This window comes from Hylobates moloch, unplaced genomic scaffold (genome assembly GCF_009828535.3).
Source record: "Hylobates moloch isolate HMO894 unplaced genomic scaffold, HMol_V3 SCAFFOLD_16, whole genome shotgun sequence".
NCBI lineage: Eukaryota > Metazoa > Chordata > Mammalia > Primates > Hylobatidae > Hylobates > Hylobates moloch.
In genome coordinates this window covers 60,595,282-60,623,165 of record NW_026652291.1, presented here as the reverse complement: position 1 = coordinate 60,623,165, position 27,884 = coordinate 60,595,282, and the positions used below count along the sequence as shown (strand labels likewise).

At 55.1% G+C, this 27,884-nt stretch overlaps 4 protein-coding genes across 16 annotated transcripts in view; 3 read left to right on the top strand and 1 right to left on the bottom strand.

Moving 5' to 3' along the window:
- Positions 1-2,388: 2,388 nt before the first annotated feature.
- On the top strand, positions 2,389-13,585 carry JPH4 (junctophilin 4). Its single transcript, XM_032134889.2, has 6 exons — positions 2,389-3,355; positions 3,892-4,441; positions 5,053-5,824; positions 9,628-9,746; positions 10,088-10,620; positions 11,801-13,585. The coding sequence occupies exons 2-6, from the start codon at positions 4,063-4,065 to the stop codon at positions 11,882-11,884; spliced, it is 1,887 nt and encodes a 628-aa protein (XP_031990780.1). The 5' UTR covers positions 2,389-3,355; positions 3,892-4,062; the 3' UTR covers positions 11,885-13,585.
- Positions 13,586-13,701: 116 nt separating this feature from the next.
- Positions 13,702-22,038, top strand: AP1G2 (adaptor related protein complex 1 subunit gamma 2). 6 transcript variants are annotated; one of them, XM_032134883.2, is made up of 22 exons: positions 13,702-13,778; positions 14,191-14,399; positions 14,824-14,948; positions 15,091-15,232; positions 15,350-15,446; positions 15,618-15,694; positions 15,809-15,904; positions 16,324-16,404; positions 16,866-16,964; positions 17,139-17,194; positions 17,363-17,476; positions 17,666-17,806; positions 17,884-17,938; positions 18,020-18,142; positions 18,921-19,010; positions 19,099-19,226; positions 19,448-19,552; positions 19,879-20,002; positions 20,083-20,218; positions 21,187-21,350; positions 21,569-21,667; positions 21,754-22,038. In XM_032134883.2, the coding sequence occupies exons 2-22, from the start codon at positions 14,196-14,198 to the stop codon at positions 21,853-21,855; spliced, it is 2,358 nt and encodes a 785-aa protein (XP_031990774.1). In that variant the 5' UTR covers positions 13,702-13,778; positions 14,191-14,195; the 3' UTR covers positions 21,856-22,038. The 6 variants fall into 6 exon arrangements, with proteins under 6 accessions (XP_031990774.1, XP_031990772.1, XP_058285202.1 ...); XM_032134881.2 differs by having other exon boundaries at positions 15,350-15,694; XM_058429219.1 differs by lacking the exons at positions 13,702-13,778; positions 19,448-19,552 and having other exon boundaries at positions 14,042-14,399; positions 21,754-22,032.
- The window catches only part of THTPA (thiamine triphosphatase), a 46,925-nt gene continuing 41,070 nt past the window's right edge, over positions 22,030-27,884 (bottom strand). For 4 of the 8 annotated variants that reach the window (XM_058429226.1, XM_058429225.1, XM_058429224.1 and 1 more), the window contains 2 exons: positions 24,609-25,160; positions 22,030-23,208 (listed from right to left, as the gene is read on the bottom strand). In XM_058429226.1, coding sequence (XP_058285209.1) covers positions 23,063-23,208; positions 24,609-25,160 — 698 coding nt within the window. In that variant the 3' untranslated portion in view covers positions 22,030-23,062. The other 4 variants (XM_032134877.2, XM_058429227.1, XM_032134878.2 and 1 more) reach the window with 4 other exon arrangements.
- ZFHX2 (zinc finger homeobox 2) overlaps positions 25,858-27,884 on the top strand; it is a 37,054-nt gene continuing 35,027 nt past the window's right edge. Inside the window, exon 1 of the mRNA XM_058429210.1 lies at positions 25,858-26,190. The gene's annotated coding sequence lies outside the window, so the exon portion shown is untranslated. The remainder of the gene's footprint in view (positions 26,191-27,884) is intronic.

Below are 27,884 nucleotides of genomic sequence, written 5' to 3'. Positions count from 1 at the left end.
AGAAAGGGACCCTAGCGGGTTGCAAGGGGGAGCTCGGGCTGCCTGCTTTTAATGTCTTATCTGGCCCCACCCACATCCTGCTGATTGGTCCATTTTACAGAGAGCTGATTGGTCTGTTTTACAGAGAGCTGATTGGTCCGTTTTGACAGGGAGCTGACTGGTGCATTTACAATCCCTGAGCTAGACACAAAAGTTCTCCAAGTCCCCACTAGGTTAGCTAGACACAGAGTGCTGATTGGTGTATTTACAAACCTTGAGCTAGACACAGGGTGCTGATTGGTGCATTTACAAACCTTGAGCTAGACATAGAGTGCTGATTGGTGTGTTCACAAACCTTGAGCTAGATATAGAGTGCCGATTGGTGTATTTACAATCCCTTAGCTAGACATAAAGTTTCTCTAAGTCCCCACTAGACTCAGGAGCCCAGCTGGCTTCACCCAGTGGATCCCACACTGGGCCACAGGTGGAGCTGCCTGCCAGTCCCGCCCCCTGTGCCCACACTCCTCAGCCCTTGGGCGGTGGATGTGAGCTGGCACCGTGGAGCAGGGGGCGGAGCTCCTCGGAGGTGCAGGAGCCCACGGCCAGGGGAGGGGGCGGGAGGGGGGTGGGAGGGTGAAGGGAGGTAGGGGTAGGGGTGGGGTGAGTGGTAGGGGTGTGGGGTGAGGGGGGCTCAGGCATGGCAGGGTGCAGGTCCCAAGCCCTGCCCTGCAGGGAGGCAGCTAAGGCCCAGTGAGAAATCCAGTGCAGTGCCGGTGGACCAAAACTGCTGGGGGACCAGGCGCACCCTCCGCAGCTGCTGGCCGGGGTGCTAAGCCCCTCACTGCCTGGTGCCGGCAGGGCCAGCCGGCCGCTGTGAGTGCAGGGCCTGCGAAGTCCACACCCACCCAGTTCCCGCCCGTGCCTCTTCCTCCACACGTCCCCGCAAGCTGAGGGAGCCGGCTCCAGCCTCAGCCATCCCAGGAAGGGGCTCCCACAGTGCAGCGGCAGGCTGAAGGGCTCCTCAAGCGTGGCCAGAGTGGGCGCTGAGGCCGAGGAGGCGCCAAGAGTGAGCGAGGGCTGCGAGGGCTGCCAGCATGCTGTCACCTCTCAATGGTAGTAAACTCCATGAGGGCAGGCCTCACAGTGTTCACCACTGTGTCTCTAGCACCTGGCCATGTGGGTGGTACTCAGTAAACTATGTAGATACTTGATGAATAGAGAAATGAGTGAATGAATAAATGAATAAACTCTCCATCAACAGTCATGCCCCAAGTGGACCCATAGCTGACCTGTTCTATTGTAAGCACTTAGAAGATGTGGTCCCTTTCCTGGAGGCTTAAATGTTACATTTCTCCAACCTCATGTAAATTGTGGGAAGACACGATGCAAGGGAAATCCCTATTTATTCCAAACCTCATGCTCTTTATTTTACCAAAGTACTCAAAATGGAGGCCTTGAGCCTAAGGGAGGGGCCCCAAGTTCATGGAATCCTGGCAGGAATTACAGGGCTCAAATGGTCTGACGTCTAGTGTTCTATTGCTAGCTCTGCCAGTTCTGTTGTATGACCTCTGGTGAATGACTTCCCCTCTGGGCCTTAGTTCTCTTCTCTGTAAAATGGGGATGCAGTGGGGGAGGAACGGTGGACCAAGCTGTGTATGAAAATAGGGGCAATTTAGTGCATTTGACTATGTACTCTGTTGTGTGTAATTGGACACAGTGTCCTCCTTCCTAAAAAGGCTTAGAGGCAGGGATAGAACTAGATGCAGAGTCTAAGTAAACTAAGGGGAGAGGGAAGACAGTGTGTGCCTACTTCTGTCTGTAAACAGCAAGGTCAGGATGTGCTGGCCCTCTGGTGAGAGGACAGGACAGAGGGGTGGTGGGCTAGAGGGGGCTTTGCCACAATAAGGGCCCTCTCAAACATGTCTATGTGTCTTTGCCTCTAGATTTGCAAAAGAAAAGATTAAAGCCCTGGGATCTTCATGCCATCACCAAGCATGATGCCCTCCTCCCCATTCAAAAGCAATACACCCCCTTCTCCTTCAGAGGGACAACCCAGGGAGAAATCGGTGGTGGGGATGGAGGATGGGAGAAGGAGAGGAGGCCTGGAGAAGCATTGATGGGGCCAGGGTTCCTAGCAGGGTCCCAGTTCAGGCATCTTCAGAAAGTGCATGAGCGTGAGCCACCTGGTCCCCCTCCAGTGCTTTCTTCCAGAGGATAGTGGACTCAGTGGACACCCGCATCCATGCCCCAAAGCTTTTTGGCTTCATTCCAAGCAGCTGGCAGGTTCATCCTTCTCCCTAGGGCCCCACAAACACCACTTCCGGCCCTCCTGCCTCTATTTGGGCTCTTCCTGCCTGGATCTCTATACCCACGCCTGCCCTTCCCTCTGCAGAGCTTTCTCCCTCCCTTCACGAGCCTTATTTCGCTCTCTCAGTCTCCATATCTATTTCTTTCCCCCTTCTTCCCTCCTCCCCTGCTTCTCTCCTCCTTGCCATCCCTCCCGAACCCCAGTATGGGTCTCCCCGCCTTCCTCCCTCTCAGGCTGCATTTCCCCCCTCCTTAGTGCTCACCCCTGCACCTCTTTCTTTGTATTCTTCTCACCCTCTCCCAGCCTCGCCAGCATCTCTCCTCCCCCGCCCGGCTTCGGCCTCCCCCTGCCTCCCCATCTTCAGCTCAGTCTCCTCCCCCTCGCTCTTCTTCCCTCCCCTCCGCCTCGCCCCACTCCTAGCCCGCATGCCAGGATTTCTCTCCTCCCTGGGGGTCTCAGTGCATCTCCTTCTCCTCTCTGCCTGCCTCCTCCCTCACCGAAGGGTTAGCGGACACCCATCATTTTCTGCTTGAGGACCCCACCACCACCCGCATCACTGCCCCTGTCTCTTCTTCACCGTATCCTCCTCTACCCACCCTCTTCTCTCTTCTCTTCTCCCTGCCCCTTTAAATCTGCCTGGCCCAGCCTCCCCTGTGATGCTGGGATGGAGCAAACATTGATTTGTGCTGGGATGGAATCGGAATTTTGATTTATTTTTCCTCTCCCAACCATAAGAAGAAAAAAATAATAAAAACACCCCCTCTTGATAGCCCCCTCCCCCTTTGCATCCAGCTCCCAGCTCTTCTTCCCTATCTCCATCCAAGGCAGATTTTTTTCCCTACACTATTCTCATCTTCCCCCACCCTTGCCACTACCTCGCCCCCCCACCCAGCCTGCTCCTCCAGCTGGGGAGAGAGGGGACTCTCTGGACTCCCCCACCTTTCCTCTCTGGGTTGGAGCAGTCTCTCCGGAAGGGGAGGGGGCTTGGCTTGTCCGGGCGAGGTGGGAGTGGAGGTATCCTGCCATGGATGCTGTGCCGGGGAGGCAGCCTGAGCCCCAGCTCACATGGTGAGTAGCCTGCCCCCTCCCTTCTGCCTGTCTGCCCGTCCCCACCCTGGCCTTTCCCCTGCAGAGCCTCCCCTGGGCACCATCCCTTGCCCCCGAAAAACCATCTGCCCACCTTGGTCAGATCTCCCCGCTACATATTCTACCCCCACCCCCATCCCTTTGCCAGAGACACCGAAGAACAGGGGCAGAGGGGTCCTGACAGCAGCCAGGGAAACGGGTGCCCTACGATTCTGCCCAGCCCCCTCTCAGGACCCCCAGACTGCCATCCACACTGGACACTTCGGGGTTCTAGGTTGGAGAATTGGGACTTCCGCTTGGGGTTGGGGCCCCAAGTCCTGGGAGGGGCCCGCTCCACAAAGACAGAAATGGAGGAAGCCCCCATTCCCCCAAAGCTTGGGAGCTGCTGGAAGATGCTGCCGAAGGAGGGGGGTGGATTGGGGGGCGGCGCTGATGCCCCAGAGCCACCGGGCCAGGGAGCGGCGGGCAAAGAGGAGGGGCCTCTCTCGCCACTTGCCCCCCTCCCTCTTTCTCCGCAGCCACTCAGGATGAGGGTCCGGCCCTGCCAGCCCTCGCTGGGGCCCCCCCGCCCGGCCCCGGTCTAACTGCCCCCGCCCCCAGGCCTCGCCCGGCTCCAAGGCCCCCAGCCGGCTCTCCAGCCCCAGGATGCGCTGAGCCGCCGGGGGGCTGAGGCCGCGCCAACTACATGCATGTCCCCCGGGGGCAAGTTCGACTTTGACGACGGGGGCTGCTACGTGGGGGGCTGGGAGGCGGGGCGGGCACATGGCTACGGCGTGTGCACCGGCCCCGGCGCCCAGGGCGAGTACAGCGGCTGCTGGGCACACGGCTTCGAGTCACTGGGCGTCTTCACGGGACCCGGCGGACACAGCTATCAGGGCCACTGGCAGCAGGGCAAGCGCGAAGGGCTGGGCGTGGAGCGCAAGAGCCGCTGGACGTACCGCGGCGAGTGGCTGGGCGGGCTGAAGGGGCGCAGCGGCGTGTGGGAAAGCGTGTCCGGCCTGCGCTACGCCGGGCTCTGGAAGGACGGTTTCCAGGACGGCTACGGCACCGAGACCTACTCCGACGGAGGTGCGGGGCCCAGCCCACTAGTGTCTGTCTGCTCGTCCGCGTGCGCCTTCCCCAGCCTTGCGCCTTCGCCCGTCATTTGCGCCCCTGCGCCCATCCATCTGTCCCCCCACCATTCCCCATCGATGTGACCCCCAGCCCCCAATATCTGCTCTCTCCCACCATGATTATGCTTTCTTCAGTTGTCTGTCTCCTGCTCGCTTCTCCCTCACCCCTTCCCTGTCTGCCTGTCCTCACACCTCCCTCTCTACCTGCCTGTCCCCAACACCTCTGCTCTCCGTCGAGTGCCCCTCAGAGTCCTGTTTGCCTATCTAAACGCCCCCACCAGCCTGTCCTTCGCGCGCCTGCCGGGCCCTCCCCGTTTCCCCTGTCTACCCGCACTGCCAAACTCGACGTAGGGCTCCTGCTACCTGCCCGTCTTCACTCTGCCCTGCCACACTTTCTGGCCCAGCCTGGCCTGTCCCCGGCTCCCAGTGCCCTTCCCCGACCTCCACACTAACTGCCTCCACCTCTCCCGACTGACGCTTGGGCTTCCAGGGGCGCTTGGGACTTGGGGCGCAAGGAGCCCAGCGGCACGTCCTGACTCTTTCTCCCACCCCCTCCGCCGCCCGCAGGCACCTACCAGGGCCAGTGGCAGGCCGGGAAGCGCCACGGCTACGGGGTGCGACAGAGTGTGCCCTACCATCAGGCAGCGCTGCTGCGCTCACCCCGCCGCACCTCCCTGGATTCCGGCCACAGCGACCCCCCGACGCCACCCCCGCCCCTGCCCTTGCCGGGCGACGAGGGAGGCAGCCCCGCCTCGGGCTCCCGGGGCGGCTTCGTGCTGGCCGGGCCCGGGGACGCCGACGGCGCGTCCTCCCGAAAGCGCACTCCGGCGGCCGGCGGATTCTTTCGCCGCTCGCTGCTGCTCAGCGGGCTCCGAGCTGGCGGACGTCGCAGCTCCCTGGGCAGCAAGCGAGGCTCCCTGCGCAGCGAGGTGAGCAGCGAGGTGGGCAGCACCGGACCGCCCGGCTCGGAGGCCAGCGGGCCCCCGGCCGCAGCGCCGCCCGCCCTCATCGAGGGCTCGGCCACAGAGGTGTACGCGGGCGAGTGGCGCGCAGATCGGCGCAGCGGCTTCGGCGTCAGCCAGCGCTCCAACGGGCTGCGCTACGAGGGCGAGTGGCTGGGCAACCGGCGGCACGGCTACGGGCGCACCACCCGCCCCGACGGCTCCCGCGAGGAGGGCAAGTACAAGCGCAACCGGCTGGTGCACGGCGGGCGCGTCCGCAGCCTCCTGCCTCTGGCCCTTCGTCGGGGCAAAGTTAAGGAGAAGGTGGACAGGGCTGTCGAGGGCGCCCGTCGAGCCGTGAGTGCTGCCCGTCAGCGCCAGGAGATTGCCGCTGCCAGGTGGGCGTCCAGTTCAGAGGCCAAAGCTGGGCTAAGAAGAGGGGGTGCCCTGGGGACCAGGAAGGGGGGTGTGCCTAAGGAAGGGCCAAGGCCCAAGGCCTAGGGCTTGCTATTGCAAGCCTAAGGCCAGGCAGTTGTAGCCCTGGGCATTCTTGGTGTTTATATCCGAGGCTACAGGTGGATGTGGGTGTAACTCTGGGTAGCTGGGTATTTGAGGGAGATGGTGTAAGACTGTAAATGTGTCTCGGTGTCTTTTGTGTGGAGATGTATGTCTATGGAATCCATTGTTGTGTGTGGGAGTAGCAAGGAACCTGTTTTGTGCAGGCCCAGAAATCTCTTGGAACTCAAAACATGTCCCTAGTCTTCCTCTTCTTGCAGCTGATCCAGCCTCCAGGCCTCAGGCTGGGAGCATCAGCCCTGGGTGAAATAGGGACTGTCCCTTCCTAACCACGTCCCAGCCTGACACCATTTCAGCCTTGGGCCTTTGGGAAGTCTAATTTATACAGCTGACCTATCCACCTGAAAAGATTGTCTCTCCCAGTTTTGCCCCCTCTGCCTTCTTTTACCCAACTGATAGGAGGTTTGAGGGGAGGAGGCTTCCCTGTAAATGAAACTTTTCTGTAAATCAAATTACATTTCCTTGCATCAGGAACCTTGCTATCTAAAGCAGTGCTGTCTAACAGGAATATTATATAAGCCAAATAGGTAGTTTTAAATCTCCTAGTAACCACATTAAAAAGCAAAAAGAAGCCAGACATTGTGGCACACACCCGCAGACCCAGCTACTTGAGAGGTAGGAAGATCACTTGAGCCCATCAAGACCAGCCTGGGCAACATAGCAAGATCCTGTCTCCGAAAAATAAAAAACCAAACAAACAAAGGAATAGAAAATAAAAAAAAGCAGGTGAGATGAATTTTAATAATATTTTTATTTAAACCAATATATCCAAATATTATCATTGCAACTGGTAACCAGTATAAAACTATTAAGATATTTTACAAATTCCTTTTGAACTAAGTCTTTGAAACCTGCAGCTCCCTGGGCAGCAAGCAAGGCTCCCTGTGCAGCGAGGTGAGCAGCAAGGTGGGCAGCACGGGACTGCCCCTTAAATTTTACACTTAAATCATATCGTTTCCATTTAGACTAGACACGTTTCAAATGCTTAATAGCCACATATGGTTTCTAACTACTGAATTAAATAGCACAGATCTGAAAGAAGGCTGGGCACGGTGGCTCACGCCTGTAATCCCAGCACTTTGAGAGGCCAAGGTGGGCGGATTACCTGAGGTCAGGAGTTCGAGACCAGCCTGGCCAACATGGCGAAACCCTGTCTACTAAAAATACAAAAATTAGCTCGGTGTGGTGGTAGGTTCCTGTAATCCCAGCTACTTGGGAGGCTGAGGCAGGAGAATCACTTGAACCCGGGCGGCAGAGGTTGCAGTGAGCCGAGATCATGCCACTGCACTCTAGCCTGGGCGACAAAAGTGAAAGCCAGTCTAAAAAAAAAAAGAAAAATCTAAAAGAAGCCAAAAATCCACTTGTAATGAGATTCATAGGCCCTTTATTTATACAACTCACATATTTGAATTTTTACATATTGAATTTTCTTTTAAAGGGGTGGGGGATTTCATTTAAATTTGAGACTTTTTCAGAGATCAGAGATCAGGATATGTCCAAATATGCTTAAATGAGTTTGTATAATGGGTGACACAGAGAGAGAGAGAGAGAGAGAGTGTGTGTGTGTGCGTGTGTGTGTGTGTGTGTGTGTTAGAGAGAGAAAGAATATAAACATGCCAAATGCAGAGTAGACGTTTGAGTCAGAGAATGTGCATCTATAGATGTGTCTGGGAGTCTGGATGTTAGAGCCCAGGGACTTAAGCCAGGGAAGGGGGAGGGCAGAGCACCAGGGAACATTTTAGGCTAGATAGGGTGGAGACATGTGCAGGAAAAACTGATCTCAGTAACTAGAGGATCAGGCAGTGGGAGGAGGTTGGTTGGTCTCCCCAGCAACAAGCCTGGCAATCCCGATTGGCTGCCAGCTGCCATGGAAACAGCAGAGCCTCAGCAGCAGGTGCCTCTGCCAGGTAGCCTGAGCCTGGCCTGAGTCTGATGCCTGAGCACAGACTAAGTCTACTGTATGGGACTTGATCATCCATACTCTTCATACACAAAAACAGGCCTCATCAGTGCACCACTTTCAGGCCACCAAAATAACTCAATACAACCCAAGACCATGATCCTCACGCTCACGGCTCAACAGGTGCCCTTGACAGCCCTGTCCACCTTCTCCTTGACTTTGCCCCACTGAAGGGCCAGAGACAGGAGACTGCACATGTGCCCACTGTGCACCCTGAGTCCAGCTCAGGACAGGGCTAGTTATATACAGGACAGGACAGGGCTGGTTGTATACAGTCTGAAAGTCTTAAGACAGAAGAACCACGTTATCTGAGATCCCTCCAAACAGGCTCCAAAGATCTTTGACCCACCAGGTTTGAGGAGAAGGGGCTAATCATAGCTCCCAAAGAACATAAAGAAGAGGCTATGGACTAAGAATATGCACAGTAGATATCACCATCCTCTTCCCCACCCCTATACCAGACTGCCTTCCTAAGCCAGAGAGAACAGGCCTGTGACCAGAGGAAGTCATGGGGTGTGATCAATTCAAGCCCGTGGCAAGCTCGTCTGCCTGCCTTTTTCTCAGCTCTTTTGTGTCCCACCCTCAGAATTACAGAACTCATTTAAGGATGACAAGGCATCTATGATTAACAGCAGAGGGTGAAAGGGAAGAGAAAACTGGGGAAGCATCTGACATCTGAGGGAGAACTGAGAAACAACAGTGGGGAAGGACTGATCAGACTCCCAGGCTGCCTGCACCTAAGGAGCAGGGAAGGTGGGAGGGGGTTGTGGAAGGGAGACTAAGGGTTTAGCCAGAAGTGTAGTTGCAATGGTGAGAAAGCATATTGCACATTAGTAGGGAGAGGGGATGGGATCATTACTGAAAGGGGAGACCCACTCTTATTCCAGTTCCAGAGCTCAGAAAAGCATGACGGGGGGCAGTGGAGTGGTAGCAGTGATGAGGGGAAGAACAATATGGTAACAGAAGAGGCTGAAGGAATGCAAGATAGGAAATTCTCATGCCAGGAAATCTGCACTGGTAGAGGTAGGATTAATAATAAGGAGAAGTGACGGTAGAAAGAGAAAGGGAGGCAGAGACTGTTAACATAAGGGAGACGGTGGCTCTGAACAAGGGGGCGGGGCAGGGGCAAAGCTGCTTGGAGGGGAGGATCGAAGTACAGGACCCTGCGCTGGACCCCACAGAGAGGCCTGTGACTCCAGGGGGGTGAGAGGGGTTAGTAACAACAGGAGGTGCTAACTGCAAAGAAGGTGGAGGTATAGCTCATAAGCACCAAATAGGACTGCAGGGGATGTGCTAAAAGAGTGAGGTCTCAACTGTCACTGGGAAGGGGGCAGGATAGGAATGGAATTACACAGTTCCAGGAGGGCCTGGCCCTTGCAACTGGAAGAAGTGTTACTACAGGATGTAGCAGTAGAAGGGTGTGAGAGGAGCAGGAGGGTGTGATGATGGCAAACGCAGCCCAGGTCAGGGGGAGGAAACCAAACGGGAGCTGCCCTGGCCTGCCAGGAAGGGAAGCAGCTGGCAGAGTGTGGCGAAGGGTGAAGACTCCAGAGGAGAGGAGGATGTGATGTAGAGGGGTCAGGGGCTAGAGGGCTGGAGCATCTGAGCAGGGGCTAATTTAAAGTGGGGGAAGTTCTGCTAAATCCTTGTCTCTGGACCCGACAGGGCAGCAGACGCCCTCCTAAAGGCAGTGGCAGCCAGCAGTGTCGCTGAGAAAGCCGTGGAGGCAGCTCGAATGGCCAAACTGATAGCCCAGGACCTGCAGCCCATGCTAGAGGCCCCAGGTGAGGCATGGACAGCTTGGGGGAGGGCAGTGAGGCCCCTAGGGAGCTAGAGAGGCTCAGGTGTAGGGAAACAGATGAGAAGCCCTGCAAGGGAACTGGGGATGGGAAAAAACAAGGAATGAGGGTGCAAGGAACACAAGGTGGGGGCCAGACCTGGTAGTCTGGGAAGTGGGACTTGGGAATGTATGCAGTAGGATAATGGGGGGTTTGGGGTCTGGCGGTGAGAGGCTATGAGCCTGGGAATTCCAAAGTCCTGGGAAGTGCCCAGTCAGGAATAAAGCTGCAGCCACTCCAGCCCAAGGCCAGTTAGGCCCCTCTGATTCTCAGCTATCCCTACCCAGGCCGCAGACCCAGGCAGGACTCAGAAGGTTCCGACACGGAGCCCCTGGATGAGGACAGCCCTGGGGTGTATGAGAATGGACTGACCCCCTCAGAGGGATCCCCTGAACTGCCCAGCAGTCCTGCCTCCTCCCGCCAACCCTGGCGACCCCCTGCCTGCCGGAGCCCACTGCCTCCTGGAGGGGACCAGGGTCCCTTCTCCTGCCCCAAAGCTTGGCCTGAGGAGTGGGGGGGGCCAGGTGTGCAGGCAGAGGAACTAGCTGGCTATGAGGCTGAGGATGAGGCTGGGATGCAAGGGCCAGGGCCCAGAGACGGTTCCCCACTCCTCGGAGGCTGCAGCGACAGTTCAGGAAGTCTTCGAGAGGAGGAGGGGGAGGATGAAGAGCCCCTGCCCCCGCTGAGGGTCCCAGCAGGCACGGAGGCTGAGCCCATCGCCATGCTCGTCCTGAGGGGCTCGTCCTCGAGGGGTCCTGATGCTGGGTGCCTGACAGAAGAGCTCGGGGAGCCCGCTGCAACCGAGAGGCCTGCCCAGCCGGTGAGATCCTCTGTCCCTGCTGTGTGCCCTCTTCTCCCAAAGCCTTGCCTCCCACCCTTTCCAGAATTGTCTGATCACCGGGGAGCTTTTTATCTCACTCGGCTTCCTCTGCCTGGCCAGTCTTGGACCACATCCCACCTCAAAAAAATAGAGGGTGTTCGAGCTGGAAGGAAACTTACACACCTGCAAGCCCAACTCCCTCATTTGGCAGATGGGGGAACTGAGGCCCAGAGCACTTAAAGTAACTTGCCCAGGCCGGGTGCGGTGGCTCACGCCTGTAATCCCAGCACTTTGGGAGGCCAAGGTGGGCGGATCACAAGGTCAGGAGATCGAGAACATCCTGGCTAACAGTGAAACCCCATCTCTACTAAAAATACAAAAAATTAGCTGGGCTTGGTGGCTGGCGCCTGCTTGGGAGGCTGAGGCAGGAGAATGGCGTGAACCGGGGAGGTGGAGCCTGCAGTGAGCCGAGATCGTGCCACTGCACTCTAGCCTGGGTGACAGAGCGAGACTCTATCTCAAAAAAAAAAAAAGTAACTTGCCCAGGGTTATAAACTAATAATTAATGGGACAGCCAGAACATTTTTCCCCTGTTCTCCTTCCATATCATTTCCAGCTCTCAGTTTCCTACTCCACCCCCACCCCCACCTCCACACTTTCTCTCTTTGGTGCCCAGAAACAAAAAAGGAAAAGATTGTTCCCTCCCTACCCTGACTCTCCCTCCCTCTCCTGGGAAGAAGTTGAAATAGAGAAGAAGGCAGAAAACCGGGAGAGGCGGAGTTTCCCCAGAACCCTCTACTCTGATTGGACTCTAGGCCTTCTGTTTCCTAGCAACCACATCCTCACCCCTTCATCCCTCTGCCTTACTGCAGTACTGGCTGCTGCTGCCAATGTCTGCTACTAAGGCCAGGCACCTCCTGCCTGGGACACATGATATGCTGATGGGAGGGGACTAGAGGGAGGTGGTGGAAGGGCTGTCCCTGTATTGAAGGTGTCAGAGGAAAGGTGGGGCCCTGCCTGGGAGAAGAGGGGGTTTTGCAATCCAAAACAAATGGCAATCCCCCTGCTCCAGGCTGTGCAGAGATGTGCCTGCGACCCTTCAGCTCTGCCACCTCAGCCAGGGCAGGAAGGTGGGCCCCGTCCTCGGGGACTGAGTCTGCTTCCCCCTCTGTCTCTCTAGGGAGCTGCCAACCCCCTGGTGGTGGGAGCCGTGGCCCTCCTGGACCTCAGCCTGGCGTTCCTGTTCTCCCAGCTCCTCACCTGAGGCTACTTCCTGGCCTGGTTCTGGCTTTGGTTGCGTGCCTCTTCACCCCTTTGACCTGCCTTTTTTCTCTTCTCCTCTTCTTGGCTGTGTTTTCTCCTATCTTTCTTTCTCTTCTTCCTTTCTTTTCTGTGCTCCTTTGTTTTTTTCTCTCGCTTTTTCTTTCCCTGTCTTCTTTCAGATTATCTCATTTCTTCTGGATCTGTCTCTGTATTCCTCACTCCCTTCACCATCCCAACCCCTTCTTTCTCTAGATTGTTTACATATGAAGGGCTTTTCTCTCTCAGAGTTGCTGTCTTCTCTGAGACACACAAATCTAAGTCAGACCATTGCCCCACACCCTCCCACCTTTTCTTTAGACCTCAACTTTGCTGCGGGTGGGAGTTTGGTGTCCTAAGGAGACTCCTGGAAGCTGAATGGAGAGGAGGAAGAAAATGAAGAAGGAGTGATTGAATGTCGGGCAAGGCACTGGCTGAGCTGCTGTGGCTCCCTAGCCTGAGGGGCCTGCTGTCCCTCTGAGGCCTAGTGAAAAAGCTGCAGGAGGTGCATCCTCCACCTCTAATCTTGGAGGCTATTATCTAACCTCCAAGCACTGAGCTGGGTTACTGCCCAATTCCATCCTTCCCTGAGGGAGAGAAGGGAAGTGAAAAGTAGAATAACTCCCTAGCATTTCCCTCTTTTTCTCCTCATCGGCCAGCCCCTCCTCCAGCCCCCTCTGGTGGCATGCCATGCCAAGAGCAACGTGTAAAGGAACAGAGAATATCCAATGCAGTCAAGTCCACCCCGCCCAGACTGTGCCACTGACTTCTCCCACCTTTCTGTCTCCCCCATAATAGTTTATTTGGTTGGTCTGGACTCACTTGTGGCCTTTGATTAAATTCCTAAGGGGCCTGAAGAAGACATTTCTACTGCAGAGGGTTAGAGGCACTTGAGCAAGGCCCCCACGCCCCAACTCTGGGAGTTGTGGTGGGAGGAGGCACTTCTGGGCGATAGGACCAGACAAGATAACAGGAGCTCACAAGGAAGCAGAAGCTGTGACAAGTTTAGTAGTCTCAAAATGGGTTATATCCCTTCCCCCTTCACATCAGAATCTTGTGAAATGGGAAAACAACAGAAGGAGGGGATCAAAGATAGCTGATCTCACATGCTTCCCAGGCAGGGCAGAGGTGGGAGTCAAACCCGGGTGACAGGTGGGTGGAGAGCCCTGTTTGAGGTTGTGGCTGATCCCTCTCTGGTATTAGCTTTTCCCCTGGGAGCAGGAAGCCCTAGGAAGAGGGGACTGTAGGGTCCCCAGGGGATCTTTCCTCCCTCCCCTGCATGAGGCAGAGGCAAGCTGCCTGCCAACCCCCTCCCTCAAGGAATGGCCTTGCCCGGGAATGCCCACCACACATACCCTCTTCTTTTTTTCTAGTCAAACTCTTGTTTATTCCTTGGCTTGCCTCCCTCCTTCCTCCCCTCTCAACCTTTACTTCTGATTTCTATTTCATGGAATTTGGGATTGAAGTTAAACTACAACAGTGCCGCCAACACCAAGTCTTGCAGGAAAAAAATACAAAGAAATTTAACAAAAAAATATATTAATAAAAAAGTTCAAAAAAGGGGGGGGATTGTCATCTCCTTTGGGGTGCGATGGCTTCAAATCCAAACTGAGGCTCTCCGGGTGGTAAGGATGTGCGAGGAGGCCTCTTGAAGAACTCCAGGCCTATCATGCTGTCTCTCCGCTAAAGCCTGAGGCCCGAGGTCAGAGGATTCAGGAAGGCTCTGCTGTCGGCCCAGGAGGGCGGGGTCCCGTGGTGGAGGCGGGGAGAGGGAAGGACCGCACGGAGCACCAACCCCTGCTCGGCCCCGTACCAGGAAGCGCTGGGGGGCAGAGGAGCGGAGTTGAGGCAGAAGGCAGGTGAGGCTGGAGTCCTGGGGTAGGCAGGCTGTCGCTGCCGCTGCCTGAGATGGAAATCGGGGGAGGAAGCTCGCGGAAGAAACAGCAGAGGGTCGTGGAAAGAAAGTAATGGCTGAGCTAGGGATAGGGTACCAGGTAGGGGGAGGAAACGGGAGAGAGAAATAGGTGGGGCTCCGGCGCATGCTCAATAGGAAGGGGCGCCGGTGGGGTGCGGACGCATGCGTAGTGGGCTTCTCGGGCGGTGGGGTGGGCGCGGAATTTCGAGACCCACTTCGGGAAAGGTAAAATGCGGGCGCAATTTTAGGGTACCTGTGGGACCCAGGCTCTTAGGGTCTTGACACAGGACGGGCCTGGGCCGAAAGCCCAGGCACGCCCGGCCAGAGAGTGTTTCTCCACTCCCGGACTCTGCCAGTCAGGATGGTGGTGACTTCGCTGAAGCTTCAGGACCTCATCGAAGAGATTCGCGGGGCCAAGACTCAGGCCCAGGAGCGGGAGGTGATACAAAAGGAGTGTGCCCACATCCGGGCCTCCTTCCGCAACGGGGACCCGGTGCACAGGCACCGGCAGCTGGCCAAACTTCTCTACGTCCACATGTTGGGCTACCCCGCCCACTTTGGACAGGTACTGGCCAGGAATACCTCCCTCCTGAGCTTGATGAAGGCTAGTGGGGCAGAGTCCCAGACTCTCTCACCTGTTTATGCCCTGGTTTTTTAAATTCTACAATTTTAGAGCCTTCACAGCCTGCACTGCAAACCTCTTTCCCCATTGCTACCCCTACTGGTCATCAGCTGGCCTGAACCCTTCATTCTCTGGCCAGCCTCCTTTAGGGCAAGCACCTCCTCCTCTCCGCTCCCGTCCTCGTCAACTCCTACTTCCTCCTACCCACTAACGCCTGAATTTCCTAAGCTTCTCCTCTTGTTGAAGAGAGAGTGATGAGATATGATGCCCCACAGGTTAATCTGGTTTTAAAGAAGAAGGTGGAACAGGGATGTGAGTGTCCATGGTTTCACGCCTGCCTCTTCCTGGTCTGCCCCCTTCACTATAGATGGAGTGCCTGAAACTGATCGCCTCCTCCAGATTCACAGACAAGAGGGTGGGCTACCTGGGGGCCATGCTTCTATTGGATGAGAGGCACGATGCCCACCTGCTCATTACCAACAGCATCAAGAAGTGAGAGGGTTCTGGCAATCACTTGGAATCAGGGAGATGGGAGAGTAGGGACCTTGGAAATCCCAAGGGACTGCCTGTTGTGGGTATTGAAAAGGACTGATTTTCTCAGAGATTTGACTGACCGTCCTCCCAAACCCTGCAGTGACCTGAGCCAGGGGATTCAGCCAGTACAAGGCCTGGCCTTGTGCACTTTGAGCACCATAGGCTCTGCTGAGATGTGCCGAGACCTGGTCCCAGAAGTGGAGAAACTGCTCCTGCAACCCAGTCCCTACGTGCGCAAGAAGGTGAGATGGTGGGACTCCTGGCACTTGCTCCTGCACACTGCCTGCTGCGTGCCATATAGCAGTAGATGCAGGGGTCCACCCCCTCTGACCCCTGTCTGAGGCCCCTGACCTCTGCAGGCTATTCTGACTGCAGTGCACATGATCCGGAAGGTGCCTGAACTCTCCAGTGTCTTCCTCCCACCCTGTGCCAAACTGCTTCATGAGCGTCACCATGGTAAGGCTGTGGGGCTCCCCATCCTTTGCTTCAGGTCTAGGGACAGAAGAATTGAAAATCGGGTGGGAACCCCAGCTCATAGGAGAAGGGTAGTGCACACACACAGGCACACACGCAATAGACTCTCTTGCCCCTGGCCCCCACCATTCACTTCCCCGACCCTGACCCCAGGCATCCTGCTGGGCACCATCACGCTGATCACGGAGCTCTGCGAACGAAGCCCTGCAGCCCTCAGGCACTTCCGAAAGGTGGGCTGGTGAAGGGGCAGGCCCTGGGCCTGGAAGAGAGGGTCAGTGGGGAAGGAATGGGGCTTTAGCTGGAGAGGATTAGAACGAATGCCCAAAGTTGTGCCTTCCCTCCAGGTGGTACCCCAGCTGGTACAGATCCTCCGGACTCTGGTGACAACGGGATACTCCACAGAACACAGCATATCTGGAGTCAGCGACCCCTTCCTGCAGGTGGGGTGACCTTTCACTGCTGTATCCCTGGATCAGAGAGGGCATAGCAGTAAGACCATGACCAGTGGTTTCCTCCCAGAGAACACTGGTTCTCTCAGTGTCCTGGGCAGCAGAGTAGCAGGCACAGGATTGCCCAGGCCATCCCAGGACCTGTGAGGGGAGAGGGAATGCCTAAAAGTCAGGAAAATACAGTTTGGTAACAATTTTTTTTTTAAGCCTGTCCTAAACTCTCCTGGCCTCACACACCTCTGTTCCCCTCCCAGGACCAAGGGACCTGTGGAGGTGAGGAGGTGGGGGAAGGCTCTAAGGAGCCAGCCAGACCCTCACAGTGCTCTCCTCCATGTTGGAGTTTTCTCCTCAGCCCTGTGACTCCTTATCCTATGAACCCCTACAACTTTCCATTTTCAACCCAACCTCAGGTCCAGATACTTCGTCTGCTTCGGATCCTGGGCCGGAACCACGAGGAGAGCAGTGAGACCATGAATGACTTGCTGGCCCAGGTGGGGGCTGGGAGGAGGGCACTGGTTAGCTGTGTTGCTTGGAGACCCCACCAGCCCTGGGTGCCCCTCACATGACTCCTCACTGTGCAGTGGCCATATAATTGCCTCTCCATCTCCTCTAGACAGTGAACTCCATGAAGAAGGGACACAGTCTGTCTTAGTGCTATTGCCCCAGTGCCCAGGCTGGCCCTGGCACATAGTAGAGGCTCAGGGAACTTTGTTGGATGGTTGAAGGATGGACAGACGACATGTTGGAGTCCTTCAAGAATCCTGAGGATTACCTGGGCTTGTTGGCATGTGCCTGTAGTCCCAGCCACTCAGGAGGCTGAGGCAGGATGATCACCTGAGCCCGGGAGGTCAAGGCTGCAGTGAGCTGTGGGCGACAGAGTGAGACCCTGTATCAAAAAAAGGAGACCTGAGGAGGGCCTTGAGCAGATACATCTCCTCTCTCATCCACTCAGGTGGCCACTAACACAGACACCAGCCGAAATGCCGGAAATGCGGTCCTGTTTGAGACAGTACTCACCATCATGGACATCCGCTCTGCAGCTGGCCTACGGGTATCATCCCTTATGCCTCTCCCACTATGGCCCCGCCCACCACCTCACCCATACAGGTCCTGCTTGCTGGTTTCTTCCTCCTAGCTCCATCATCTTGCACCAATGTGTTCCCACTCCTCAATGGCTGAGCAGGTTGCTCCTTTCCTGGCTGACCCCAACTTCTGCCTCTCATAGGTTCTAGCTGTCAACATTCTTGGCCGCTTCCTACTCAACAGTGACAGGAACATTAGGTAATAGTCCCAACTGTCTACCTAGGCTGTGCCACTGATCCCCTAGCCCTCTGCCCTCCTTCCTCCAGGGCCTCCTGATCCATTTCTCTCTTACCCCTATATCCAGGACAGGACGGGGAGTGAGGGCTGATGGCCATGGTATGATAGAACCTCCCCCATCCTGACCAGGTATGTAGCCCTGACATCACTGCTTCGACTGGTGCAGTCTGATCACAGTGCTGTGCAGCGGCATCGGCCCACTGTTGTGGAATGTCTACAGGAAACTGATGCCTCCCTCAGCCGGTGAGCAGTGACAGAGGGGACAGGAGGGCAGGGCAGAAGTTCCCAGTGCCTTGTGGCCAAAACTCGAGCCAGCTTAGAGCAGCTGGAGTAAGGGGACTAAGAGGGACAGGTCCCTGGGGAAGCGGAGGGCCTGAGGCATGGACCAGGATGACCTGGGCTACCTGCATGGAAACCTCTTTCTCCTGCCAGGAGAGCCCTGGAACTAAGCCTGGCTCTGGTAAATAGCTCCAATGTGCGAGCCATGATACAAGAGCTGCAGGCCTTTCTGGAGTCCTGCCCTCCTGACCTACGGGCTGACTGTGCCTCAGGCATCCTGCTGGCTGCAGAGAGGTGAGGTGCCCAGGAGTCGAAGAGGGCAGAATCTGGGGAGGGTCAGTACCAGGACTGATGAGCCATATATCCCCTAGGTTTGCTCCAACCAAACGCTGGCACATAGACACCATCCTGCATGTGCTGACAACGGTGAGGCAGGGGCCAGTCAGAGAGCTGGGCAGAAGTGGTCAGGATTCACCACACTGACTTGGCCATGCCCACACCTTCCAGGCGGGCACCCATGTGCGGGATGATGCAGTGGCCAACCTGACCCAGCTGATTGGGGGGGCCCAGGAGCTACATGCCTACTCTGTGCGCCGCCTCTACAATGTCCTGGCAGAAGACATTTCCCAGGTACCATTCCCACCTACCCAGGCCTAGGGCTGCCCAGCCACTCCCTTGCCCATCCTGGGCCACCTCCTCCCTACACTAGATTCCAATTTTTCTCTCAAGGTCACAGCTACCTACATAGTGCAGAAGACCTCTGAGCACAGAGCCCTGTTTTTAAGAACATCTGGGCTTTTGTCCTGACTCTGGTACCTCCTGGTTATGTAACTACAGATGACTAACTTCCCTTATGCTCCATGTACCCTGACTGCCTCTTAGAGCTGCCTTGAGATTAAAGCTCTTGTGTTTATGAGGTTTTATTATTACCCTGAATGCTGAATGAATTAACAGATGCCAGCCAGTATCTATAGCCCCCTTTTCCATCTTAATTAAATAGGGTGGGCAGAAAGCATCCACCCCTTCCACAAGGGAGGGACCCTCTCACATTTCCATCCTGTGTGGTTAGGCCAGGTAGTTCTGATGCTTGGCCACCAGAGGGCAGTGGGAGCCAGGTAACAAACTTACCTTTCCCCACCCCTCCAACCCCCCAACATCTCTGCACTGCCTAAAGGGATATTGCCAGGTCTGGAAGTGAGGAGGGGACCTCAGACACTGGCCCAGCAGTTCTTTCTTTCTCTCTCTGTTTTTTTTTTAATAGAGATGGGGGGGGGTCTCACTATGTTGCCCAGGCTAGTCTTGAACTCCTGGTCTCAAGCAATCCTCCCGCCTCAGCCTCCCAATGTGCTGGGATTACAGGCGTGAGTCACCATGCCCAGGCAGCCCAGCAGTTTCTTATCCCATGTAGCAACCACTGGTGCAGGTGGCAGCCTGGTGCATTGGGGAGTATGGGGACCTCCTGCTGGCAGGGAACTGCGAGGAGATTGAGCCCCTTCAGGTGAGACCTCATTGGGGGTACACTGAGGAGGGACTCGTCAGGGGGGCAGGACTTGCACCAGGGTCACTAACTGTATCCATGTCTGAAGGTGGACGAAGAGGAAGTGCTGGCATTGCTGGAAAAGGTGCTGCAGTCCCATATGTCCCTGCCAGCCACTCGAGGATATGCCCTCACAGCCCTCATGAAGCTCAGCACTCGCCTCTGTGGGGACAACAAGTAAGAAGGGGTCCCAGCCCCTTGAGAGATGGCCTGTCACTGGGCCCACCCATTTCTGAGTTTCTTTCCAGGCATACATACCCAGCCCTCCCTACCCCCCAGCCCCTAGGTTCTTGTTTTTGAGCCAAATCTGGGTATTTCCCTGCTCCGTGGGCCTTTCCTTCCTGCCACATCCTGCAGTGGCACACTGCCATTGCCACTTACATACTACACTGGCCCAGCCGCATCCGCCAGGTGGTGTCCATCTACGGGAGCTGCTTGGACGTGGAGCTGCAGCAGCGGGCTGTGGAGTATGACACACTCTTCCGGAAATACGACCACATGAGGTGTGTCCAGCACTCTGCTGCAGCATGGGACCCAAACCCCTGCCCTCTCCCAAATGCCCTTTTCTAGGTACAAGGGCCTCATCCTCACCTGTGTTCTTCCACATCCACGGTGAGAGCTTCCCACCCACTGTTAATTGAAGCTAAGCTGGCTTCCAACCCTCCTTGTTCATCTGAAAATCAGCAACAACACGTCATTTTAGGAAATCAGAAGGGTACTTCTGAGCCACCATGTGCCCAGGGCTCCATGTTCCTAGTCCTCATCCTAGATGCCTCTTGTGAAAGGCCCAGAGACCACACAGAGGCACACTTGCATTCCATCCTCTCAGGGCTGCTATCCTGGAAAAAATGCCTCTTGTGGAGCGAGATGGCCCTCAGGCTGATGAGGAAGCAAAGGAAAGCAAAGAAGCAGCCCAGCTTTCAGAAGCAGCCCCAGTGCCCACAGAGCCCCAGGTGAGGAGGCTAGAAACTCTGGGGTAGGAAGATGGGCTGAGCTTCATACCCAGCCCTGCCCCTTCTGTCCCTTCCGCTAGGCCTCGCAGCTCCTGGATCTGCTAGATCTCCTGGATGCGGCTTCTGGGGATGTCCAGCATCCTCCCCCTCTGGACCCCGCCCCAGGAGGTGCTCTGGTACACCTGCTTGACCTTCCCTGTGCACCTCCACCCCCAGGTAAGCCTAAGCAAAGGGGAGATGTCTTAGAGAAGGTAGGTGGAAATGTACTGCTTCCCCTCCTAAGCCAAGGGCTGAGGCTCATGGACCCTGCTTCTTCCTGTGTGTCCCCCATCCCATCCCCATCTCAGGAGGTAAAAGAATGAAGTCAATCATGGTCACCTGTCTTCCCTTTGTTCCAGACTTCTTTCCCTGGCCTACAGGGCCCTGCTTCCTCCCCAACCCTTCTTATACCACTTTCCCACTACCCACTCACTGCCCCCTTCTCAGCTCCTCACACCCTCCCACCCTTGGCATTTCATGTTCTTTTTTACATGGAATGTTCTTTCCCCAGCACATCAAATGACCAGCTCATTCTCACTCTTCAGGCTTCAGCTAAAATGTCAGATGCCTTCCCCTACCACTCCTATTTGAGTCAGTTCTCCCCAGTTATTCTGGCATGACTTACTTCCTTCATAGCATCTATTATGGTCTGTAATTATCTTGCTTTTTTTTTTTTTTTTGAGACAGAGTCTTGCTCTGTCACCCAGGTTGGAGTGCAGTGGCGCGATCTCAGCTCACCGCAACCTCCGCCTCCCAGGTTCAAGCTGTTCTCGTGTCTCAGCCTCCCAAGCAGCTGGAACTACAGGCACGAGCCACCACACCCGGCTAATTTTTTGTATTTTTAGTAGAGACAGGGATTCACCGTGTTGGCCAGGCTGGTCTCGAACTCCGGGCCTCAGGTGATCCACCCGCCTCAGCCTCCCAAAGTGCTGGGATTACAGGCATGAGCCACCATGCCCGGCCCTTTTTTATTGTTTCTCTCCCCCATTAGACAGTAAGCTCCAGCCTCATCTACATGTCTACTTTGTTATTAGCTTTTCGAGTAGTGCAGGGCCAGTAGGTGTTCACTCAATTTTTGTTGAATGAATGAACAAACATGTTCTCTCAAACCTGCACACTGAGCTGCCTCTGTCTCCCTACTCCAGCTCCCATCCCAGATCTCAAAGTGTTTGAGCGTGAGGGAGTACAGCTGAATCTGTCTTTCATTCGACCCCCTGAAAACCCTGCTTTGCTGTTAATCACCGTCACTGCCACCAACTTCTCAGAGGGTGATGTCACCCATTTCATCTGCCAGGCTGCTGTGCCCAAGGTTTGTAAAAATCAGAGTTCAGAGGTGGCCTGGGGACTCCAGGAGAGAAGGCCACTAAGTGGAGGAGGTGGGTGGGAGACAGTGTGAGATGGGATTGAGTCATCTGGAGACCAGCACTTGGGGAGTTACAGGAAAAGGGTGTGGAGCCACTGAGCGTAGAGGGGCTGCCTGAGCCCTACCTACTGCCATACTGTGCTCTGTTAAACTCCTGTGTTCAGAGTCTCCAGCTGCAGCTGCAGGCCCCCAGTGGGAACACAGTTCCAGCTCGGGGTGGCCTTCCTATCACCCAGCTCTTCAGAATCCTCAATCCTAACAAGGTGAGCTTCAGGAGTCCCCCAAGACAAGACCCAGGGATAGAAGAAGCCGTGGGTGCTAACCCTGGTCCCCGCTCTCCTATTCCTAGGCCCCCCTGCGGCTAAAGCTGCGCCTCACCTACAACCACTTTCACCAGTCGGTGCAGGAGATCTTTGAGGTGAACAACTTGCCTGTGGAATCGTGGCAGTAACTGTCTCCACTCACAGCCTGAAATTCTCCTGTGTCCCAAACCCCAGGGGGCCCCAGCAGCTTCGAACCTACACCTGAGGGCTACCAGCAGGTGGCGCTCTGGCTTTGCACTGCAAAAACTGGGGACCAGCCCCCTTCTCCCACAAATAAAGCCCAAAAAAACCTGAGAGGGGAGGAAAGCCATATTTGGGTATATTTGAAGTGGAAAGTGTGTATGAATAACAGCAAGGGAAAAACATTCTTACATAGGAGGTATGCATCTTCCCCTGAGCCTTGAGAACCTGTCTCAACACGGAGGCTTGGAGGGGGCAGCTGTTGGTTCTTTCTAACCCTCTCCAGGTCAGGGAACAAATTTGCCCCTAAACTTCCACAGGAGACACTCTACCCTCTGGGCCAGAGCTGGGCACAGTGGCAAAATCATTAGAATTTCTAGAGTTCTGCCGGGCGTGGTGGCTCACGCTTGTAATCCCAGCACTTTGGGAGGCCGAGGCGAGCGGATCACGAGGTCAGGAGATCGAGACCATGGTGAAACCCCGTCTCTACTAAAAATACAAAAAAAATTAGCCGGGCGTGGTGGCGGGCGCCTGTAGTCCCAGCTACTCGGAGAGGCTGAGGCAGGAGAATGGTGTGAACCCAAGAGGCAGAGCTTGCAGCGAGCCGAGATTGCACCACTGCACTCCAGCCTGGGCGACAGAGCGAGACTCTGTCTCAAAAAAAAAAAAAAGAATTTCTAGAGTTCTAACAGGGATTCCCAACCATTTCCTCAACTTGCTTCTGTTTCCCACACCCCAAGGCAGGGAAATCCGTGCTGCCTCCCCTCATCTTCTAACTCAGCTATAAGGTGGTTTAGGAGCTGCTGGCAGAATCAATGGCATCGACCAAGGGGTGGGGGGTGGCAAGGGATTTTCCTGTGCTTAACTACTGATCACGGCTAAGTGGAAATCCTATAAACACGAGCGGAAATCAATGGAGGCTGCTTAGCGGCCAGGGGAGAGGGGCGGCCCACAGATTGCATCTGACGGATGAGGGAGAGGAAGCAGCTAGGGAGGGCTCAAGGAAGACTAGCTTAGAGAAGGGGGAAGAAACAGGCAGAGCTGGAAAGAAAGGAGTCAACTGTCAGAAGGGACACTGAGGGGAGAGGCACAGTGGGCCCAGGAGTGGACTCCGTTAGACCCAGAGTTCCCTTCCCCTTCTAGGAAGGGACACCCCTAGCCCAGGCAGTTGTCAGGATCTTCAGTCTCCTGTGGCCTCTCTCTGGAGCTGTTCACTTCTAGCAGGCGCTGATAGTCTTGAGGCCGGAAACGCTGTAGATACACGATCAGCTTGGCCGGTGCTGTCTCCTGTGCAGGCACACCTACAGGTAAAAGGACAATGAGGAGAGAAATGGACAGAGCCACAAGCACTTGGACTCTGCTCCCTGCCCACCTAGCCAGGACTCCATGGATGTTTCCAAAGCCACACTGGGGTTCTGAATGTCACCCACCCAGCTTCTGTAACACACTAGTCCACTCCCTGCCTGCCTGTGGAAGTGGGACCTAAAAGAGCAACTTCAGGCAAGAGTGGGACTAGAAGCCACACCTGAGCCTCTCCTCCAGCAAGGAGAAATGGCGAAGAGGCACCCAGGCGCCAAGAAGACGAAGGATGCCTCAACGTCAGCTCATTTCAGTTATTACCCTCTCCCGCAATCAAGATTAAAGCCCTAGACCAGGCCAAAGCTCATTAGCTTAGTAATGAAACACATGCAGAGATGTACACATAGAAACCAAGAGCTATAGAAAGAAGAGGAGGGAAGCTATAGCCATGGGGTGGGATTCATATAGAATTCTCACCTCTACGTGGTGAGGTGAGAATGGAACTGCCTGTTGCCAGTGTCTGTTGTTAATGCCTAGCAGCATGCTGGGCACATAGCAAGGAACTCAGTGTATGTTTCCTGAGGGGGCTCAAACAGCACTGCAGGGCTGTAAGGCCCCATGGGATGCACCATTCCACACTAGTGTGGATGAACTGTCTACAAGAGAATTATGCTCGGGAACAAATCTGCCAAATCATGCCCCACTGTCTCACATAACCATAATGTTATTGTCCTTTACAAAAAACCAAAAGGACAAATTAAAAGGATCTAGGTAATTGTAAAACAAAAGGACAAGATTGGCTGGACTCTAGGTGTAGTGGGCAGTGCATCAGTCTCATGATCTGAAGATCCTGGGTCTGAGCCTCCCAGAGGGCAGCTTTTGTAAAAAGGCTTACTTTTTACTCCTTGTGGAGGAGTGGTGACTGAAGAAGAAAAAAAAAAAAAAAAAAAAAAGACTGGGGGGAGGAAGAGTCAAAGCAGGGAACTGAGAAATGAAACTGAAGGAGATCCGGCTATAGGTATGAGAACTAAATGAGGCAGGTTGGCTGGAATTAGACACATGGAAGGACTAAATCCAAATTAGCTACTGTTAAAGAGAAAACGAGATTTCACAGAACTGTAAGCAAACTTAGAAAATTGCTAAAACAATTCCCACTATAAAAATAATCCAGGCCAGGCACAGAGGCTCAAACCTGTAATCCCAGCACTTTGGAAGGCTGAGGCAGGCAAACTGCTTGAGTCCAGGAGTTCCAGACCAGCCTGGGCAACACGGCAAAACCTCGTCTCTATTAAAAAAAATTTTTTTTAATCCAGAGGCCCTCCCCCACTACGTGGTCCAGCGGGTGCCTCCAAAAGAGAAAAGTGGGGAGCAAGAAGAGCACAAAAGGGCCTGTCTCCCTCACCAAGCATGCTGCTGAGCCTGTGGATCTTCTCTAGGGCAGTTGGTACTTCAGCCTCCTCATGCACTAGGGCCTCTACCTCACCCACAGTGTAGCCAAAGTCGGCTGTATCCAAGTCCACCCTGAGCTGTGGCTCCTCTTCATCAGCTCCCAAGAGCACCAGCTTCCAGGCACTCCGCTTAGTCACAAAACTAGCTACTTCCTGCAGCCCCAGTGGGCCCAGCACAGCAGCCACATCTCCAGCCCCCAGGCCGTCAGCCCCCAGCACCTTACAGAGCTGGGCCACAATTGCAGGTTCCTCTGTGAGTTCCTTATACTCCGTATGGGGTCCTAAGACACCTGTTGCTCCAGGACATTTGAGCTCCCATCCACTATCCTCTCGTCGTCGCAGCCAGTGGTCAGCCTGCATGAGGCTCAGCTCAGGGGTGTCATAGTAGGTGTCTCGGAAGGTGACCCGGTGCTCCAGGGTGCCCCCCAACTCCTGCAGCCGCTCCTCTGTGCCAGGCCCTGGAAGGAACTTTCGCTCCACCTCAATCAAGCCCTGGGCCATGCTACCTGCAATTGGTTGAACAAACATTTGCTGAGTTCCCAAGGATGCAAAGCCTGCTGCTCAGCTCCTGGGACGTCAACTCAGTACAGACCCCCTCCCTGGAAGAACTTATGAGGGGCACACTGTGTCGCAACAGTCTCTAGGGCTACTGCCCTTTTCTCTCTACCTCGGTGATATTAAGGCCCCGTCGGTGATATTTTAAGGCTCTGACAGTGACAGGTCTCCAGTAAAATCCCTTCCACTGCCGCTGATGTCCTCAATCCAAAGAGACCCCTAGAAAGCACGCCGGGTAGCGGGTGTCCTTTCAACGCCCCCCTCTCTACACCTTGCCACCCCAAGAGGCTAGTGGCTCACGACCCGGGAGGACCTGCCCTTTCCTGCTACACTACCGGCCAGCGGAACCTCAGGTCTCACCTCAAAGCCCGAGAGTCTCCTCGCGGGACCCAGAGAGGGGGAAAGGGAGCCCACGCCATACACTCGCGAGGAATGCCGGGAGCAGTTCCCGATCCCGGACCTCGGCCCGACCCTCCGCGCGCCCGGCAGGTCCTGGCACCAGCCGCCATATTAGGCCCGTTGTGGCGGTGCCGAGAGCAGGCCAGGGCTCGAGACACCCGCTATGTAATGGGAGGCCGGGACCCCGGGGTGGCCAGCGGAGTGAGGCCGCCCCCTTGCACTCTGCTTCTCATCGTCGGCCCCGCACGGCTCCCGGGGGTTGGTACAGGTCTCAGGCCTGAGGCTGAGCCAGGCACCCCGAGGCGCGGATGCATGATGGGAGATGTAGTTGCAAAGGGAGACTTTGCCCTCTCGCCCCGCCCGTCGCTATGGTGACAGGAAAGCTGCACTTGGTGCCTGCGGTACTCTACCTAAAGCTGAACTGGGGCTACAAGGCGGCTGGGAGAGTCGGGTGCAAGGAGCTCAAGCCCCAGGCCCGTCTCCAACACCCCCCGCCGCACCCCAACGCAGGCAGATGGGCCTGGAATACAAGCCATTCACACTGTCCAACAGATATCTGCTATAGCAGCCAGCTAAGCGCAGGCCAGTGGCAATGGTGGCGAGGGGGGGTTGGTGGGGGGAGGGAAGAGGGCGGGGGCAGCGCGTAATAAAGTCCAGTTTAGCTACTCTGGAGTTTTAGAGGGGATCTAATACCTCCTGGCATGAACGTTCAGGGTAAAAGTGAGCGAGAAACTTTCTGTCAGAGAATAAAGTGATATTTTGGCCAGTAACTAAAGATATGACGGTATTTCAACTGTTGGAGACCTAGATGGAGACAGGAATAGCCTAAGCAAAGGCCCAGAAACTGGAGAGCACCTGGGTGGTATGTAAGTAGAAGACGAGGCTAGAAATGCAGTTGAGGGAAAAGACTTGAGTGCTAGACTGAGGAGTTTGTCAGAGTTTCCAGCGGTCCCTAAGCTGTTTTTGTCAGGTGTAGAACTACTTATGTACATTTAGAATACAGAAAGGCCAGTGCAGTTGCTCACACCTGCAATCTCAGCACTTTGGGAAGCCGAGTAGGGTGAATCACCTGAGGTCAGGAGTTCAAGACCAGCCTGGCCAACATGGAGAAACCCCCGTCTCTACTAAAAATGCAAAAATGAGCTGGGCGTGGTGGCGCGTGCCTGTGTTCCCAGCTACTCCAGAGGCTGAGGCATGAGAATTGCTTGAACCTGGGAGGCAGAGGTTGCAGTGAGCGGAGATGGCGCCACTGCACTCCAGCCTGGGCGACAGAAAGAGACTCCATCTGTCCCCAAAAAAATAAAATTCAGGAAAACATGGGGTTGGCCCTTTGAATGCTTTGGGAGACAAAATATTAATAGCGACGATTCCTTCTTACTCCCTCTGAGGACTATGGTTATCTGGAGACTCTAACTATATGTCTGACCTTCCATGTGAGGAAGCTCCCTGAGGAACCGTGGCTCTTAACTCCTGGACTCCTTCCTATAATGGGTGAGAAGTGCCATGTTCTCAAAACCTGCCCTCTCACCAGTATGTTCCTGGAAACATATGACCAGTGAGAGGTATTATAGGAAGAAGGACACTGGCTTAAAGACATGGCATTTTGGCCAGGTGCGTTGACTCACACTTGTAATCCTAGCACTTTGAGAGGTCGAGGCAGGAGGATCACTTGAGGCCAGGAGTTTGAGACCAGCCTGGGCAACATAGGAAGACCCTGTTTCTACAAAAAAAAAAAAAACTGTTAATTAGCCGGGTGTGGTAGTGCATGCCTGTGGTCCCAGCTGCTCAGGAGGTTGAGGCAGGGGGATAGCTTGAGCCCAGGAGGTCAAGGGCAGTGAGCTACGATCCTGCTACTGCCTGCACTCCAGCCTCGGCAACAGAGCAAGACCCTGTGTATAAATAAATAAACAAATGGCATCTTGAACTTGGGGTAGCTTGGGTCAACCCCTGGCCCCACTCCATGTTAAGCACGGTTAGTTAGGGAGGGAAGCAACCCCATCTCCTAGGGCCTGCTTTTCATTCATCTTTTGCTTTCCAGTTTTGTTAACCTGGGATGAAGACCTAATTTTTCCTTGTGTTATAAGGTCCAATCCAGTGGGGCAAAAGCAGCAGCTTATTTGAACACAAAGACCAGTTTCCGGAGCCAGACCTGAGGTCGACTCTCAGCTTCACTTTCTAGATGTTTGGCCTTCGGCAAGCTACTCCACTTTCCTAAGCATCTGCTTTTTTTTTTTTTTTTTTTTTTTTTTTGAGACGGAGTCTCGCTCTGGTGTCTC